This window comes from Mytilus galloprovincialis, chromosome 6, assembly GCF_965363235.1.
Source record: "Mytilus galloprovincialis chromosome 6, xbMytGall1.hap1.1, whole genome shotgun sequence".
Taxonomy (NCBI): domain Eukaryota; kingdom Metazoa; phylum Mollusca; class Bivalvia; order Mytilida; family Mytilidae; genus Mytilus; species Mytilus galloprovincialis.
The window spans coordinates 15,193,338-15,214,167 of record NC_134843.1 but is presented as its reverse complement, the minus strand read 5'-3'; the positions used below and the strand labels follow the sequence as shown (position 1 = coordinate 15,214,167).

Sequence of the window (20,830 nt, the reverse complement as noted above, 5' to 3'; positions counted from 1 at the left end):
TAGCTTTATGTACATGTTCTATTTTACAGTTTTAAGTAAGAAAAAAGCACTATTTTATTATTTGCATTTTGTAATTTCTGTTCATAATTAATCTTCCCTTTGCTTTCCTTATTATTTATTCAAAAACATCCTAAATTCAGAAGGTCCTTTTCAAGAACAAATAGCACAAAGAACGACAAAAATATTTTGACACATCACTGCAACATCTGAATACCAAAAAGCTTGTTGTGTTGTTTTGACAAGAAATGACAGATACAAAGTTAGATTTTGGGAACATAGCAGGAGACATTGATATTCCAGATAAACAAAGCTCTTTAACAGGAAAAGGGTAAGAATCAGTTTGAATAATTACAAAGGTCGAGCAGAATTTTAACATTCAGACTCGGTTGTATTTTTCTGTCTTTCTGAGTTTCTCTTTCAAAAAATATTTAAGTCTTGGAAGGACTTCGACACATTTCCTATTTCTATTCTCAATTTCATTGAAATACAATATTGCCAAATAATATTGATCACCTAAAAATTATATTTCCTATATATTTGAGAATTCTTGACAGTCAACTCATCCTTTTGCCAAGAACTCCTGATGGTGAGTGACCAGCTTGCCCCAACATTCTACCAATTTTCCATAGTAAAAGATTTTGAATTACCCACTCCATATAAACATCAATTACCAGTCAGAAGACTATATGAATTAAAAAGCTGTGGTCCAATCTTACAGGATAGCTTGAACGGACGCCAAATGGATGTAAAAAAAATCTGTTGACAAATTTGTATCCTTTGGAAGTGCATTGGTGTATTGACCAAATTAAACAAGCAGATAACAAATGCCTGACGTACACGGTTGTGGAATGTACATTCAATTGACAAGTACCACATAAAATGGACACCTAACGGATACGTACAGGATAAAATGGACACCTAACGGAAGCGTTCAGTATAAAATTTAAGAATGAGATAAGCAGAAAATTATTGGTGGCAATAATGATACATAAATCTTTCAGCAAATAGCTTCAAGTCTTCTGCTGTGCTTGAGAAGGGCATGACTTCATCCACATACTTTTCGAAATTTGAATATACATGTACATGCAAACAATTGATAGAATCTGACCTGTAAAACAGTTTTGGCACTGTTGTCATTAGCAATGACGAGAGCGTGTCTGATGGACATGGTATATTAGCTAGTATGAGCCATCCCTTTATCATTATATTTACTTTTGCAAAAGTGGGATCAGATGGACAAAGTTGAAGGTCACACCTACCAAACAAATGGATCAATTTATCTGATTTTTTTTAGTATACAACCGCAATGAGTTTTGCAGTTGTATATTGGTATCATGTTGTCGTCAGCGTCAACTCAAGGTTTATTATCGCAAAAGGATGGTTGGGATTGATTTTGGGGGTTATGGCTCAAACCATGTAGGAATGGAGGGCCAAAAAAGGAGGAAAAACAAGGGTTTCCTGGTTAATGGACAATTACTTAAAGTACAATGTTAAGTTTGAATTACCTCCCTTACACTGCTTTTAAATTAGTTATAAAGAAATGTTGTATTGTGTGGAGGTGATTAGCTGTCAAATTATTTTCAAAAGTTACTCCCAGTATTATTTTTTTTTGGGGGGAGGGTCTAATCTCAATAGCATATTGTATTGCACAAATGCAAAAAAAATTAATGAACATATTTTCAATTGTCATTTATCCGTTTTACCTTCGTAACATATCTGTTTACCAGTTAACCTTCCATTCATGTCTGTTTCACATCTGTTCATTGTCTGTGTTGTACGGTCCATATTAGTTCCAATCTTAATTGATTACCATTGTGTGGTTTCCTTCGCAAGATCATGGTCTGCAAGTTGTGCGGTTTTCCTCAAGTAAATGCTAAGTTGCTGCTATCATCTGATCATAGTTTAGAGTTTTGAAAGTGGTGTTCAACATCAGCAGTCAATCAATTCAATTCATCAAGATGTTCATGTAGATCCTGATGAATACTAGCGAAAAAAGTCTAAACTACTTATAAATTGAATATTAATATTTCATTTCAGTTTGTAAGAAAGATGTCTAAAAATTCTTCTTTTGTATACTCGTTTTGCATTTTTTATATTGATAAGCCCTTGGTTTTCATGTTTGAATGGTTTTACACTACTGTAGTAGTAATTTTTTGGGCCCTTTATAATGTAGATTGCTGCTGGGTGTGAGCCAAGGCTCTGTGTTGAAGACTACCTTGACCTATAAAGTATAATGGCTTTTATAAATTATGACTTGAATGGAGAGTTGTCTCATTGACACTCATATCACATCTTCCTATATCTTCATAAGACAAATTTAAAAACACATAAATATGTAACTTTTGCTTAAACCACGAAATTTGGTACCAAAGAATTTTAAGTAATTTCACAGTAAATTATCCTTACAACCCTTGAACTTTGTACAAGTTGTTTGGATTGTGTAATAATTAATCTTTTTGGATATCCTCAAGCTACCTATATTAAGAAATGAACATGTTAGAGAAGTTATAAATAAATAGTACACAAAATGTATTTACCTTTATAAAATATTTCTTGAAGTAGAAAAATCAAAGAATGATATATAAAAAATCTGATAAAATTTACAGATGGTGAAGATTTCTTTAATCAATTTAATGTTTTAAATAAAATTTATTACTTTAATCAGCATAAATTTGTAAATTTGTAAAAAAATTGTAACAATAGGTCTTAATCATCTTTGTCAATAATTGTAATTAATTCAAAGTACACTTAGTCTAGTTCTGTGTTATAAGTGATGTACAAACAAAATTAAATAGGAAATCCTGGATATTAGATGAAAAGTCTCTGTAATACGTGTAATAGGTTACATTGTTATTTTATGGAGAATTTATAGGTTTTTATCGAAGTGAAGAAAATATATCAAAAAACAAAAAAAAATGTAAGTATCAGCTTTTAATAATGTACATGATGTATAAACACAAACAATTAATCAGGTTAATTATTTTTTTTGAAACATAAGAAATATGTGTGTCAATCCCAAATCATGAACTTACATGTATGTATATGCAATTTGAAGGGAAAAAATCATCAGCCTGAACCATGACTCAAATTCATATTAAGGACTGTTTTAATTATGACATTTTAGGAAATAAAGATAAAACATGTAAGTTTTCTTGATTTTTTCATGGAAATAATTACTTGCATGAGTAGCAGAAAAGGATGATATCAAATTGAGAAGTTATATACATGTATAGAGTGTTGATCAATTTTTATACCTTTTACTAACCAATAATAAATTGAAATAATGATTGGTGATGAGTTTAAAAATATCATTCAGTATTGTTTCTTGAGTGGGTCTAAGTGTTATGCAGGATTGGCAGTTTTTTTGTAAGTGTGACACTTGAAAGTCAAATTCATATTTTGTGTGAAAAACGGAAAACCAATTAAGACGAGACATGTGAAATTACAAGAGCTATTCTTACAATGAAATTATCTAGATATAGGACTCTTACAAAACTAAAAGTCATGTACATGGGATCTCTGATCAGACCTATTACTGTCTTACCATGATCATGATAATAAAGGGATTTTTTTTTTTCACTTGAAAGTAGGAAATAATCCTGTTTTTTCATAAAAATTTATATTGACTTCATTGTTCCCTACGCTTCTAAATAAAATTTGGAAAGACGATTGCTCAGATTTCAAATCTTAGCTCCCTTCAGTAAAAAAGACCATCAATAAGACAATAACATATGCTTGTATTATAAACAGGCGTATATCAGGATTTAAAGCCAGGTATTGTATGAGTTATCTTTCCTTTCTTACCTTTCACAGTATATGGTATTTATTAAAATCTTGCTGCATGGGAATATTTGTATATATATTTAAGTTTTATTGAAATAATTTTATAAGAGATAATAAATTCAGTAAAGCTCATATTAAGTGTATAGCTTAGAGGTACATGTACATGTAAACTGGGTGTTTGATAAATTTAACTGGAAATTGAGCATGAACAAACATTAAATCTGACTAAATTTATCATGCATGTGCATGTATGTGTATGGAAAGTTTTTAAATTTCATAAAGTTTCATAAATTCTGTGTCTAATTATATAATGTCTCACACTTATTCCTGCCAAAGGGTTGTGAAATTTGTCTTAAATAAATGCAATATGATATTACATCTATATTAAGTTTCCAAATATATTTTAATTAGATGATTAAATATATGAGTTTTAACTGAACTTAACTGTCATGAATCTGAATGCAGACATCCCAATTTTGAGGTGTTCAGTTTATTATAAAATAAAAAATTTCAAAATTCACAAGCATATACATGTATATATGCATACACACTAATGTAAAAATATAGTAGTAGATTTAAAGCACTTACAGCAATGAAGCAAAGATCCTTCACGTAGATTTTGAAAAGTTGGCAAGTATATTTTGTGAATGAAATAAATGTATGTATGTTTAATGATTTGTATTGCCCATCTTTAATTTTGTGTTTACCAAATACATCTGTACATAAAAGCAATAAAATATAGATTTGTATGCATTATCCTATTTACTTATATTATGATACATGTATAACCAAACTATAATATTTGAGACCTAAATGCCATTATTTTATTGCATTTGTGTCACCCATGTATATTCATCAGACGTAATATCTTTGGAAGTAAAGTGGATCAATCCTTTTTATGCCCCACCTACGATAGTAGAGGGGCATTATGTTTTCTGGTCTGTGCGTCCGTTCGTTCATCCGTCCGTCTGTTCATTCGTTCGTTCGTCCGTTCGTTCGTCCGTCTGTCCCGCTTCAGGTTAAAGTTTTTGGTCAAGGTAGTTTTTGATGAAGTTGAAGTCCAATCAACTTGAAACTTAGTACACATGTTCCTTATGATATGATCTTTCTAATTTTAAAGCCAAATTAAACTTTTGACCCCAATTTCACGGTCCACTGAACATAGAAAATGAAAGTGCATGTTTCAGGTTAAAGTTTTTGGTCAAGGTAGTTTTTGATGAAGTTGAAGTCCAATCAACTTGAAACTTAGTACAAATGTTCCCTATGATATTATCTTTCTAATTTTAATGCCTAATTATATTTTTTATCCAATTTCACGGTCCATTGAACATGGAAAATGATAGTGGGAGTGGGGCATCCGTGTACTTTGGACACATTCTTGTTATATATATTTTTTTTTAAATTTAAAAGGAAATTCCTATAGCTAGCACCAAAAAAATGGTTTATGTAGGAAACAAGCCCTTTTGTATCTTCTGTAGACAACAGATAGTAGCAAAAAAAACAGTGTTTTACACTTTTTAATGCATATACATGACGTATATCATTTAATTTTTATGACATATTGAGTATTTTGTTTGTAATTTCATTAGAATTAATATTTTGGAAATGTCTTTAACTTGGATTTAATGATTTCTTTTTAGATACATTGTACATGTACATTTGTGTATATACAAGTGGCCCAATTAGAGAATCAACCTCAAAATTATATAAGCATAAGTGTGTTAGATTTATTTTCTTTATAACAAATTTTCTTTTTCTTTAAACTTATTAATTCTTTCCAGTAAAGCACTAATTAATCTAAGACGTTATATAAATTACTTGATAAATTGTCAGTCCAGCACACTTATTTGTCCATTTTCCTATTGATATACACTTTTCAGCCTCTCATGTATTAAATAAATACCACACCTGACCTAACATTTTATTTACAGTATTTTTAATGTACAAATTGAATATGCTTATCTAACAAAATGAACTCATTTTTATGCCCCACCTACGACAGTAGAGGGCATTATGTTTTCTGGTCTGTGGCTCCGTTCGTCCGTCCGTCCATCCAGGTTAAAGTTTTTGGTCAAGGTAGTTTTTGATGAAGCTGAAGTCCAATCAACTTGAAACTTAGTACACTTGTTGCTTATGAGATGATCTTTCTAATTTTTAAGCCAAATTTGACTTTTGACCCCAATTTCACGGTCCACTGAACATAGAAAATGAAAGTGCATGTTTCAGGTTAAAGTTTTTGGTCAAGGTAGTTTTTGATGAAGTTGAAGTCCAATCAACTTGAAACTTAGTACAAATGTTCCCTATGATATTATCTTTCTAATTTTAATGCCTAATTATATTTTTTATCCAATTTCACGGTCCATTGAACATGGAAAATGATAGTGGGAGTGGGGCATCCGTGTACTTTGGACACATTCTTGTTATATATATTTTTTTTTAAATTTAAAAGGAAATTCCTATAGCTAGCACCAAAAAAATGGTTTATGTAGGAAACAAGCCCTTTTGTATCTTCTGTAGACAACAGATAGTAGCAAAAAAACAGTGTTTTACACTTTTTAATGCATATACATGACGTATATCATTTAATTTTTATGACATATTGAGTATTTTGTTTGTAATTTCATTAGAATTAATATTTTGGAAATGTCTTTAACTTGGATTTAATGATTTCTTTTTAGATACATTGTACATGTACATTTGTGTATATACAAGTGGCCCAATTAGAGAATCAACCTCAAAATTATATAAGCATAAGTGTGTTAGATTTATTTTCTTTATAACAAATTTTCTTTTTCTTTAAACTTATTAATTCTTTCCAGTAAAGCACTAATTAATCTAAGACGTTATATAAATTACTTGGTAAATTGTCAGTCCAGCACACTTATTTGTCCATTTTCCTATTGATATACACTTTTCAGCCTCTCATGTATTAAATAAATACCACACCTGACCTAACATTTTATTTACAGTATTTTTAATGTACAAATTGAATATGCTTATCTAACAAAATGAACTCATTTTTATGCCCCACCTACGATAGTAGAGGGCATTATGTTTTCTGGTCTGTGGCTCCGTTCGTCTGTCCGTCCATCCAGGTTAAAGTTTTTGGTCAAGGTAGTTTTTGATGAAGCTGAAGTCCAATCAACTTGAAACTTAGTACACTTGTTGCTTATGAGATGATCTTTCTAATTTTTTGACCCCAATTTCACGGTCCACTGAACATAGAAAATGAAAGTGCATGTTTCAGGTTAAAGTTTTTGGTCAAGGTAGTTTTTGATGAAGTTGAAGTCCAATCAACTTGAAACTTAGTACAAATGTTCCCTATGATATTATCTTTCTAATTTTAATGCCTAATTATATTTTTTATCCAATTTCACGGTCCATTGAACATGGAAAATGATAGTGGGAGTGGGGCATCCGTGTACTTTGGACACATTCTTGTTATATATATTTTTTTTTAAATTTATAGCGAACCCTATGATAGTTTTCCATAGATTCACCTGCAAGTTACCTGTCGATTTAAACTTTTGGCAGTTCTATTGTCCCATCTAACAAATACAACAGGTATTGTTCTCTGTGTAGTTTATTCACTGGGACCTTTAAATTTCTTCTAGGAGAAATATATCACTCATTGATTAATTTACCTGAACAAAAAATTGAACTGTCAATGATGAAAAATACTTATACCAATACTAAGAAAGGACTCACAAAACTGCATGTGGTGTTGTATTTATTCAAAACCAAAAACTTGTTTTTAATGTGTTCAATATTAATAATGATTTAAAAATTAAAAGTTGATTTCTGATCAAATATTCAATAAATATTTTTGTGTGTTTGATAAATAAAAATTTGAATATTATTATTTTTAAATTAAGGTCTTCATAAACATAGTCTATAAATTAACAACAACAAAAACATGCAAATTCTTTGGAAAATACTAAAAAATGTGTCTAAAATATACTTTTTATTATTAAAGCAGATTTTATATTGAACAGATTGAAAATATATTAATAGTATATTGAATAAATACAATATTGCATACAGTTTATGTGAGTTTATAGAAGTATTTCAATAAAAAAACAGATAATTTTTTGGTCAGGTAAATTAATCAATGAGTGATATATTTCTCCTAGAAGAAATTTAAAGGTCTTGGTGAATGAACTATACAGAGAACAATACCTGTTGTATTTGTTAGATGGGACAATAGAACTGCCAAAAGTTTAAATCGACAGGTAACTTGCAGGTGAATCTATGGAAAACTATCATAGGGTTCGCTATAAAAGGAAATTCCTATAGCTAGCACCAAAAAAATGGTTTATGTAGGAAACAAGCCCTTTTGTATCTTCTGTAGACAACAGATAGTAGCAAAAAAACAGTGTTTTACACTTTTTAATGCATATACATGACGTATATCATTTAATTTTTATGACATATTGAGTATTTTGTTTGTAATTTCATTAGAATTAATATTTTGGAAATGTCTTTAACTTGGATTTAATGATTTCTTTTTAGATACATTGTACATGTACATTTGTGTATATACAAGTGGCCCAATTAGAGAATCAACCTCAAAATTATATAAGCATAAGTGTGTTAGATTTATTTTCTTTATAACAAATTTTCTTTTTCTTTAAACTTATTAATTCTTTCCAGTAAAGCACTAATTAATCTAAGACGTTATATAAATTACTTGGTAAATTGTCAGTCCAGCACACTTATTTGTCCATTTTCCTATTGATATACACTTTTCAGCCTCTCATGTATTAAATAAATACCACACCTGACCTAACATTTTATTTACAGTATTTTTAATGTACAAATTGAATATGCTTATCTAACAAAATGAACTCATTTTTATGCCCCACCTACGATAGTAGAGGGCATTATGTTTTCTGGTCTGTGGCTCCGTTCGTCCGTCCGTCCATCCAGGTTAAAGTTTTTGGTCAAGGTAGTTTTTGATGAAGCTGAAGTCCAATCAACTTGAAACTTAGTACACTTGTTGCTTATGAGATGATCTTTCTAATTTTTAAGCCAAATTAGACTTTTGACCCCAATTTCACGGTCCACTGAACATAGAAAATGAAAGTGGGAGTTTCAGGTTAAAGTTTTTGGTCAAGGTAGTTTTTGATGAAGCTGAAGTCCAATCAACTTGAAACTTAGTACACTTGTTGCTTATAATATGATCTTTCTAATTTTAATGCCAAATTAGATAATTACCCAATTTCACAGTCCATGGAACATGGAAAAGGATAGTGCGAGTGGGGCATCCGTGTACTTTGGACACATTCTTGTTCATGAAATTCTTGCTCAGAAGTTTACTGAGTAGATTTTATCATAATGTTTTAACTTATATTAATGATTAGATAAAGCAAAGTTTTGAAATGATCCTAATATTATCGTAATCTCATGTACTGTAGAGTTATATTTTAAAATTAATATGTATGCGTTTACGTGTATACATATATAAACATCTAAGAATAAAAATTAGGAATTACATATATAATGATATATAATTAAATAAAAACTATAACACACGTTAACATATGTTTCGGCAATTATTGCCTTCTTCAATGAAAAGAAAAGATTTGCCTGACTTATTGTTGTAAGTAGATATGTTTTACACGTAAACAAGCTAGTGGTATACATTGTGTCATTTGCATTTACGAAATATATATGTAAATATATATAGGTACTTTTTCATAATTTGTATAAACATGTATATCGTGTTGTTTGCATGCATAAATGAGTGTATAATTAATGAATTTTCTTTACTTGTATGACATCAACAATACTATGTCCTTATAAGTTTTACTAAATCATTAAACATATTCTGAGTGAATACAATTGAGCAACAAATATTTTTAAGTTGATATTTCAAAAAAAATAAAACATACTCCTTACCTTAACAATAAATACATTATTGTAACAGAGACAATAAGCCATAAAGAGTAATTTTCACTTGACAAAAACTCAGTTATAAACTTTATTCCCTCTACTTTAGAAATTTTTAATGTAATATTTTATAAATTAAGAGATCATAGTGGTGAAGCTTAAAAAAAATCATCCCTTATCAATTTTTAAGGACACCATCACCAGTTGGTTGATTGAAATGGAATATCTATTTCACAGATGACGACAGATATGTTCCCTTTGTTCAAACAACAATTCCAACCTCATTTCTCAATTTTATGTGACCTAACCAATGAGATTGAACATTATGATATGAATAAACACTTGACCACATCTGCAAGCTCGTATTAACTTTTGTTTGAGTGCTGAACCCTCCTGCTATACAGAGGTGACCTTACAGCACAACAATGGAAAACATGAAATTATTTCAACTTATTATTATTTTCAATTATGGAATTTGCAAAATTTCTTTGTATTGAATTTTTTTTATAAATTCCATGTTTATTCTGTATTATAATGTTTTGAGTGGCGCATATCACTTTCCATACAATATATTTTTTAAAGATAGTGTTGTGTGCTGCACAGTACATTCTATTAAAAATGTGCCATCTTCTTTGTAAAAGAAAGTGTTGTGCACTGCACATAACATTAAAATACTGAATAAACATGGAATTCATTTAAAATTTCTAGCACAAGAATTTATGCAAATTCCATAATTAAAAATAATTCCAAGTTGCAATAATAGTCTGTTTTGAGAAGTATTCTAACCTTGTGATAATAGTCTTTATTTAAAAACATAGCTATATCTTATATTTAATACATGTTTTACATGCTTTTTAATTATTTTATACTTAAAAGTTAAAATTTTACATTTCAGAATAATGTCTCTTTCACTATCAAACGTATCAGCCCGTGAATGGATTTCAAAGACAAGAGAAGGAATCAAACCATGGGGAGAATTCATCAGCACCAGCAAGTTTAAAGTACCTAAGTCTGTCAAACCTGTACCAGGGAGAGTCATGAAAAATATAGAACATTTCCAGAGCAATTATATGTTTGTTTTTCTTGGTCTGGCGGTTTTTTGTGTGTAAGTGCTTACAGAGGTATTCAGTGTATGAATATACGAGGAAAAATACAGGAAACTTGACATTAGAAATGAAAATTTAATTTGTTACTTTTTAAAGCCCTGTGACAAAATATTACATGCATATTAAAGAGGATAAAATCATTTGAATGTTATATGAAGATATCCAGCTTTTCACTAGACCAACATGTTGAATTAGATTTGTATCATGCTAGCTCAAGGTAACTGTCAGCTACTTACTCAAGCACACAATTCTGGCTGAGAAACAACTATTAACTGCCACATACTTATAAGTAGAATGCATTTAGCAACAAAAAACCAGTAAAAAGTTTTATATTTAACCAAATGGTGATCAAGCACAGTTGTTGCAGGCAAACAAAAAGTAGAAGAAAATAAAGAAATCTATAATAACATAAAATAAAACTTAATATTGTTAACATTTCTGACTAATCATTGTCATTTTGGATTGGTAACTAGCAATTGGGTTTTACATGAACAAAATGACTTCACAATTTGAAATGATAAATCCACTCCATAATAGACATATAACTTTTAATTGTACAAACCTAAAATTTAAATATTATATTACAGATTGACATCCCCCATGTTACTGGTTGCCATTGCAGCTTGTTTGGGAGCATGTTACATCATCAGTTTAAAAAATGCAGAACATAAACTTAGAATATTAGGTAAGTATGAATATAAAGTCAGGTACGTTTTAATCATTGCAATTCTTTTTGTACTTCTTTGTTTGATTATACCTAGAGATGGGGTATAAATTTGATGGAAGATCAACTTTTACAAACTTCAGTGTGACTTAATATACAATGTAGCTTTTCATATAATATATCTTAGGAATGTATATCTTTTTATATATTGCATGGGTAAAATTGTAACCTTTTCCCATATTGGTTTAGTTTCTTGGGGTGTGTTGGAAAAGTGAAATATTTAAAGCTAAGAATCTGTGTGTAATGTTTACTTATGGCCAGACTTTCGGCTGTGAAAAAATGACAGGGCTTTTCTTATACAAGTAATTAGAACTTTATCGACCTTATCATATATTTCTGATAGATTTCCCCACCTTTCTCCATATTTTCAAGCTGGAAAAAGTTACCTATTCTAGCGGCACATAGGAAAAGGCCCCCGAGTAACAAACAGCATGATTTATGTGCAAAACAATAAATGATGAACAAATATGAAATGCATGGTATACTGAACATTTGTTTTGATTGATTTAGGTAAAGAATTAAGTGTAGGTCAACAGTATGCAGTAGTTGGTGTGTGTTCATTTCCATTGTTCTGGCTAGCAGGAGCAGGATCAGCTGTTTTCTGGATTATTGGTAAGAAACTAAGTTTAGGATATCTTTAAAATTGGAATATATGTATTTAGTGACGGTTACCTGTAGTATATGTCATACATGTATAACCTTTAATTCATCATACTAGATTTTTTTTTTTTAAAGTTATCACTTTAGACCAAGCAACAACGTATTGATTACTGATATGAGCACATGCTGAAGCACTTAAGTTACAAAAATGACAATTTGTTATTTATTTTTAAAGATGACTAGAACACACCCGCGAAATCGCGGGAATTAAGAACTTGGTTGAATATATGCATACAGAGAAATTTTATAAAGTATTTTGTGTCTGGAGAATTTCAGTAAAAGAGTTCATGTCTGGAGAATTTCAGAAAAGGTATCAAAATTCATAGGTTCTTGGAAACAGTTTCAGTCCTCTCCCTTGTTTCCAAAGTCTGTTATTTTTTTTTTCTGTTGAATTCCATTATTTTTGCGTTTCTGTATACTATGAACATACGTATCCTATAAATAAAATGTATTTGCTATTAACTATCAATTTCAACTGACATAAAAGTTGGTTTGATGATGGAATGAATATCCGGACGCCTTTATTTTCTTTTTTTCCCAAAATAACCCAAACTTAATAGTCATAAGAATGGATGACAAATGAGACTATGCATGTTACCTATAGGACACAGAGGCATGATGATTAATTTATTGTGGGAGAAAGAGAAGTGACACACAAAATGAGGTCTTCTTGTTTAATAGTATAGATTACATATTAGATCCTTGCAAAGTTTGATATAAATATATGACATTCATTTAGTGTGTGGTAAACTTTGAACGCTTTTAATTCTCTTGTTCTAATGGTATTGTATTTGCAGGTGCTTCATTCTTCTTCATAATGCTTCATGCCTCTATGTACATGACACCAGATGAGCAGGAGGCTGTAGAACTAGAGATGGACGAGGTTGTGTAATAAGAGGATATACTAACATTGATAAGAGTCAGTATGCTACGGGTGGCATTATATAATAGAGGCAAACATTGGTTTATGGGACAGTTACCATGGTTTTAAAAGGATGTCACATCCAACAGATACTTCATCTATAGAATATTTATGCGCAGTTTTGTCATCTAGGGTATCATATCATGATTCAGATAGAATCTATACCACATTGAGATAGCAATTATAACACTCAGTAGACTTGGTTGAATTCGTTCCAGTAAGAACTTCTCACTGCTCTTTATCATCCTTCATAAAGATATTTTGACTATTAGATGGAAACATGCATTGTATAACCTATCAATACAAACCAAAATATTTTTTTACTTCGACTTGTGTTTTGGATATAAAAGTTCATTCATTTTACTTCCACATATTAAATAGGTTGTATATAGTGGTCCTCATGTTTTTTGTTTGTTTATTCGTCTCCACTTTGCATTTTTAACTTGATTCTGGAAAAAATTAAACTCTACAGAAACAATTGTACCTATATAAATGTAATGGCATTTTAAAAAAAATGTTTTCTTATATTAATTTAAGGGTGTTAGGATCCTATAACAAAAACCAAAAAATAGACATTTCAAATCTGTACAAATAAGGTGGCCTGGTTATGAATAAGTGAGTTCTGCTTAAAGTTTTTCTTGTTTTTTTTTGTAGTTTATATTTGAAATTAACAAGTTTTGATTTTGAAATGTTTAGTAAATTTTATGTTTAGAGATGATGTTAATGTGGTGATTTGAAATAAGAAAGATTAAGAAAACTATTTTTTTTACTATAGATTTATAAAAGTAAAACAGTTTTATGAAATCTCATCTGTATATTTATTACAACATAAAACATACATATTTTATACCAATTTTATTGCAAGTTATCAAGCCAAATGTAAACTATCAGGTTTAAAAGAATGTCCTGTTATTGAAACCTGGATTGACCAGCTGAAAGTCCTACATGTATATATGTTTTATACATGTACTTTAAAGGTATCTGCAGGAAGCTAACAGTTGTGTCATTTGATCTAGGTACAATGAAATGGTATTCATAAGTTATTGAACTAATAGGTTAAAAAATATGGCATTTACATAGTTAATTATATAATCATTCAGCACCAGTTTTGCATTATGTTTTTTTTTTCATTTTTTTTTTTATAACCATAAAAACATGAATACAGGTCACATAATATTCATCACTTCTTCTTAAATCAAAATAACTCAGAAAGTCAAAATTCGATTTTTTATTTAGTAAGATAAGTTTTTATTGTCGAGCCTGCAACTTTTGTTGCAGAAAGCTCGACATAGGGATAGTGATCTGGCGGCGGTGGCGGTGTTAGCTCACTTCTTAAAAGCTTTATATTTTAGAAGGTGGAAGACCTGGATGCTGCATATTTTCTATATAGATGCTTCATGTTACGAAGTTTCCGTCAGTCACATGTCCAATGTCCTTGACCTCATTTTCATGGTTCAGTTACCACTAGAAAAAAAAAGTTCAAATTTTTTGTAATGTTGAATTCTCTCTTATTATAAGTAATAGGATAACTATATTTGATATGTGCGTACCTTGCCAGGTCTCATGTCTGTCAGACAATTTTCACTTACCTCAACCTCATTTCATGGATCAGTGAACAAGGTTAAGTTTTGGTGGTCAAGTTCATATCTCAGATACTATAAGCAATAGGGCTAGTATATTCGGTGTATGGAAGGACTGTAAGGTATACATGTCCAACTGGCAGGTGTCGTCTTATAGTTAAATTTTTGTGTTTTGGTCTGTTTTTCTCATACTATATGCAATAGGTCTACTATATTTGTTGTATGGAATGATTGTAAGGTGTACATGTCTAGCGGGCAGATGTCATGTGACCTTGACCTCATTTTCATGGTTCAGTGGTCAAAGTTAAGTTTTTGAGTTTTGGTCTTTTTATCTAATACTATATGCCATAGGTCAACTATATTTGGTGTATGGAAATATTTTATGATCTTCATGTCAGTCGCACAGATTTTATTTGACTGTGACCTCATTTTCACGGTTTATTGCACAGTGTTAAGTTTTTGCGTTTTGGTCTATTTTTCTTAAACTATAAGTAATGGGTCAACTATATAATATGTTGTATAGAAGCATTGTTAGCTGTACATGTCTGCCTGGCATGGTTCATCTGACCTTGACCTCATTTTCAAGGTTCATTGGTCTTTGTTTAGTTATCTGGGTAAATGTTAAGTTTATGTGACAGTTGTGATAAAGCTTAGCTTTATACTTAGGACTATCAACATAATATCAATGATTAGTTTAGAAGGCGAGACATTTCAGCGTGTGCACGCTTGTTATTTATTAGGTTTTATCGTAGAAATGATAATGTTACTGTGTTGATTTTATTCTATTCATAAGCTTGAGCTCAATTTCATATATAAAGAGGAACAATAAATTTAAATTTACTTTATATTGCATCAGTAAAAAAAATCTTGAATGCTGTTCCTTTCTTTTAATTTGGAGAGTATTGTATCATGTGCTCATTCTATAAGGAAATCGGAAAAAATTCAAAAGATAAGACCATTTAATAATGATTAAGAAAAAAACACACTTTTGCTGTTATCTATGAGTGTCTTTGTTTATGAAATAGAATTATATTATTATAAGATCTGTGATATGTGTTTGTTTATTAACTAAAATGTGTTCAAGAGGGATATAATAAATTATTTACATAGGTAAACAAATGTGTTTATTTGTATAAAAATAAGGAGCTGTGGTATAATTGCCAATGGGACAACTCAACTGGAGTGGATGTCAGCAATTATAAAGGTGATAGTACGGTCTTCATCTTACTTTTTTTTTGTCCCACTGTAGCTGTGTCCCATGGACACATTCCTCTTGTATTTCACCTTTGTTTGTCTGTTGTTGCTAGAAGACAACTGTGCAATTTTCGTTTCTTATAGGGTCTTGCAATTTTGAGGAAAAAAATACACCATTCTTTTCATATATTGTATTTGTTTACAAAATTACACCATACCCCACACGCTTATCCATTTTCAAATAAACAACTGTAGAAGTTCATACAAAACGTAACATGATTGTGTTTATTCAATTCCAAAGTTTTTAACACAAAATATAGTTGCATGTCATCTTTCTATCATATGTGAAATAAATTACTTCAAAAGTCAAAACTGTTTCAGAAGTGATCAAAAACAGACCTATTGGTGACCTTCTGTTATTGTCTGTTCTGTGGTCAGATTGTTGTCTCTTTGACACATTCCCCATTTCCATTCTCAATTTCATTTATACCCACTTCAAGGAAAATTCAAAAATAAAAGGATATTTCAAAAGGCTAACTCAAAAGTTCAAACACATCAAACAAATGTCATATACCTTACTTGGAACCAGTGGCGGATCCAGAAATTTTCATAAGTGGGGGCCCACTGACTGACCTAAGAGGGGGCCCGCTCCAGTCACGCTTCAGTGATTCCCTATATAAGCAACCAAATTTTTTCCCAAAAAGGGGGGGCCCGGGCCCCCTGGGCCCCCCCTCTAAATCCGCCTCTGTTGGAACAAGCATTTCCTTATGTAGGAAATGATGGATTAAACATGTTTTATAGTTAGCGAAACCTCTCACTTGTATGATAGTCACATACAATTCTAAGATATGTGATATGTTTGTGTATAAACTGAATTATGTTCAAGATTTTTACACAAGTATACAAATATGATTACTTGTGTCTGATTTTACATTTATTTTTATCTTAGTTAGTCCTTTGCTTCATCGAGAGTATACTTATAGTAGTGGCTTTGAAACTTTGAGACTTCTGTCCATGTGCAATTTCAGATTATTTGAAATTAATATTTAAAAGAATGTTGAGGAAACATTACACTATCAACTAAATTGTATTTGTTTATAATATCCACTACTGCACAAGCTTTGTCTTGTTTGGGATACACAATTTGCCACTGGAACAACATTGCATCATCATCATTATTTATTGTATTTTTAAGAGCAAGATTTCCTTAAAATGCAGATTCAAAACTTTACATATACATTGTAATGGAATAAATAAAGGCAACAGTAGTATACCGCTGTTCAAAACTCATAAATCCATGGACAAAAAACAAAATCAGGGCAACAAACTAAAACCGAGGGAAACGCATTAAATATAAGAGGAGAACAACGACACAACACCGAAACGCAACACACACAGAAACGGACCAAGCAATAGACAAAACACCACGAGAATAACAAATATAACATCAAAACCAAATACATGAATTTGGGATAGACAAGTACCGTGCCACGTCTTATCTAAAAAATAAGAGAAAACACAAACGACTCAACGTTAAAATGCAACACACACACAGAAACGAACAATATTATAACAATGGCCATTTTCCTGACTTGGTACAGGACACTTTTAAAGGGGAATAAAAGTGGTGGGTTGAACCTGGTTTTATGGCATGCCAAACCTCGCACTTTAATGGCAAAGTTAAATATAACATTGAAATGACAACATAATATTACAGGACTACAATACAAATAAAAAGGAGACCATATTAGACAAAGAAAAGCATGATTAATAGATAACAAAAAGCATCAGGTTTAAAATTCAATACGCCAAAAACGCGTCTAGTCCACACAAGACTCAATAGTGACGCCCAGATATAAAAGATCGAAAGTGAAAAAAGTACAAAGTTGTACAGCACTGAAGATCAAAAGTTGAAAAGGTTTTGCCAAATACGGCATTGTTTGTATGCCCGGGATAAGAACATTCTTATTATATAGAACAATTCATGCTATTGCAAACAGTAAATTTTATCAAATGAATATGAAAGAGATATACATAATGAAACTAAAGTATTAACTAATTACAGAAAACTAAACCCGAATACATAACGCCCAGATATAAAAGATCGAAATTGAAAAAAGTACAAAGTTGTACAGCATTGAAGATCAAAAGTTGAAAAGGTTTTGCCAAATACGGCATTGTTTTTATGCCCGGGATAAGAACACTTTTATATAGAACGATTCATGCTACTAGTATTGCAAACAGTAAATTTGAACAAATGAATGTGAAAGATATATTCATAATGAAACTGAAGTATTAACTTATTACAGAAAACTAAACCCGAATACATGATGCCAAGTTCAATACAGCATAGACACACCCGATTCAGTCCAGGCGTCAACGCAATTAAAAAAAATGACGTCACATACGATGGCGAAAAGGCAAACGTTATGCCACATTTGAATTTATGAAATTTAGAAACAGCATGACGTCACACATGAAAAACTATAATTCAAAAGTGAGATAGAATTAGGATTGCTTAAAGATTATATTAGAACTAAATACTGATAATTTATTAAAACAAAATGCATATTGCAATACTTATTAATAGCAATTAACTGTCATATATATAAGTCCAGTTTGTTATGAATCCAACTTCAAACGTAATTAATCGTACGAAATTAAATATAATAAATAAAGGCGGTGATTAATTTTTCCATCCGTAACACCTAAATATAATAAAAAGACGTCAACACATTTGACAAAATGAGAATTACAAATATAACATTAAACATGTAAACTAAATACATGAATTTGGGATAAACAAGTACAGAAACACGTCTTATAGTAATACGAATTCACATTCAGCAAAACAGTCACAATCGGGAATAAGTCACGTTTGGTAATTAAAAGATTAGACGACATAATGACAAGCCACAATCTACCATGTGGTAAAAATGTCCTTAGCTAGTTTGGTTAAAGAGACATCATATGGGTCCACCAATTCGTGATGGTGTCCATAAAATTTACGGAGTGTCAATTTTAATCTGTCCTCCTCATAACTTTGTTGGAGCAGTTTCTGCGTAAGGAGCACACTCCTGTATATGAAGTCTGTATAGTGTGAACAAGCACGTGAATAACGTATCAATTGTGATATGTAAACACCATACGAAGGGGCAGAGGGTATGTTACTGCTAAGAAATGGGAAATTGATAATTGGGAAGTTGAAATCGTCCCGTTTATCATAGATTTTCGTGTGAAGTCGTCCATCTACGTCAATATTGAGGAAAAGATCAAGGTATGAAGCAGTCCTTCTAGTATCAGTAGTATCCTTAATTTCAAGTTCACTAGGATATATGAGATGTAAGTATTGGCTGAAGTATGGGTTGTTCAATGATAAAACATCATCAATATATCGGAAAGTAAAATTAAAGAATTTCGCAAGGTGCTTTTTCTTTTTGTCTTTTAGAAGGTTCTGAATAAATTCTGCTTCATACGAATACAAAAACAAATCAGCCAGCAGGGGTGCACAATTAGTACCCATTGGAATACCGACTGTCTGTTGAAATATAAATCCTCCAAACTCAACAAATATATTGTCGATCAAAAAGTCCAGCATTTTAATAATATCATCTTCAGTATATTTTCTGGAAGATTCAGTGTGATTCTTTACAAAATATGAATTATTGTATCCCAAAACAAGAAATTTGTATCTACGATTCCCATTTTTATAGAAAAAGCTCTGTTTTATGAGATGGTGAAGTCGATCTTTCAACTGAGCATGGGGAATAGTAGTATATAGCGTAGAAAAATCAAAAGTTTTTATGTTGCTGCAAAATTGCAAAGATTGTGATCGAAGGTTAAGCAGTAGATCTTTCGAATTTTTGAGAATCCACATCTGGTTAACACCACTGGTAGAATATATCTCCTCACAATATTTTTGCAGCCCGTCTTTAACTGTAGAAAGAATAGTAGTCAATACTTTAGAAAGGTGTTTAGTCGAACATTTTGAAGACCCAGCTATGTATCGTTCTTTATATGGAGTTTTGTGTAATTTAGGTATCCAGTATAATGAGGGCAAGTTTTCTTCGTTTTCTTTGATGTTGATACCAAAAGAAAGAAGGACAGATTTATGATTTTGTAAAATTTCATCCTTGGTAAATGATGTTAAAGAATATGTAGGATTACCAGTAGTTTTATCAATTCCAAGCTCTGTAGTGAGACATTGCAAATAATGTTTTTTACATATGAAGACGATATTATTGGAGGCTTTATCTGCCGGAACAACGACATATTAAAACCTTTGATAACAATAGATTGTCTTTTTAAATATTTCAGTCCTTAAGGGTCAATACGGTTTAGGAACTCCTTATGATTATAGATTTTAGTCAGTTAAGGTCAATGGTTTGTTGAGAAAAGGGGCTCTGCATATGTCAAGAAATTTCAGTCATTTATAATATCAATTGTTGAGATGATGGGCTTTATATGAAGATAGATTTTGGTGAGAACTACTATTTCTAAAATAATATCATGACATTATATCATTGGTGTACGAAAACAAGTCAAAATCCCTAGGAAAAAATAGTCACAGGAAAAAGAGTCCCAAGAAAAAAAGTCACAATATTCTTTTGAGTAAAATTATTTATCAGAAGTATGTTGGAATGCATATGAAATAGTTTCTATGTAAATGTACGTAAAACATAATTAAACTGGAGTTTTTATATACATACATGTAATAAAAAGTCATAATATACTTGTATCGGATCAATTATATTTTTTTTTTTCAAAACTGACTTTTTAAAAAACAGGGAAAGCTAATTGTTTCCTTTAATTTAATAATGATGCGAAGTTGTATTTCATTGGTATGGCTTTCTACCTATACAGGAAGTGAAAGGTCTACAAAAAAGGAAAGGTGCCACAAGAAGCCACCAATCAATATCAACAGTCCCTATCAATAATGGTTGGAAATACAAAACTATTATTAATGACA

At 30.8% G+C, this 20,830-nt stretch overlaps 1 protein-coding gene across 5 annotated transcripts; it reads left to right on the top strand.

The window, feature by feature from the left end:
* Positions 1 to 172: 172 nt before the first annotated feature.
* On the top strand, positions 173 to 15,786 carry LOC143079036 (prenylated Rab acceptor protein 1-like). 5 transcript variants are annotated; one of them, XM_076254160.1, is made up of 7 exons: positions 191 to 328; positions 3,125 to 3,142; positions 3,751 to 3,774; positions 10,571 to 10,780; positions 11,369 to 11,466; positions 12,016 to 12,117; positions 12,963 to 15,786. In XM_076254160.1, coding segments are annotated over exons 2-7 (531 nt in total). In that variant the 5' UTR covers positions 191 to 328; positions 3,125 to 3,140; the 3' UTR covers positions 13,058 to 15,786. The 5 variants fall into 5 exon arrangements, with proteins under 5 accessions (XP_076110272.1, XP_076110274.1, XP_076110275.1 ...); XM_076254157.1 differs by lacking the exon at positions 3,125 to 3,142 and having other exon boundaries at positions 173 to 328; XM_076254162.1 differs by lacking the exon at positions 3,751 to 3,774 and having other exon boundaries at positions 192 to 328.
* The last annotated feature ends 5,044 nt before the right edge of the window (positions 15,787 to 20,830 follow it).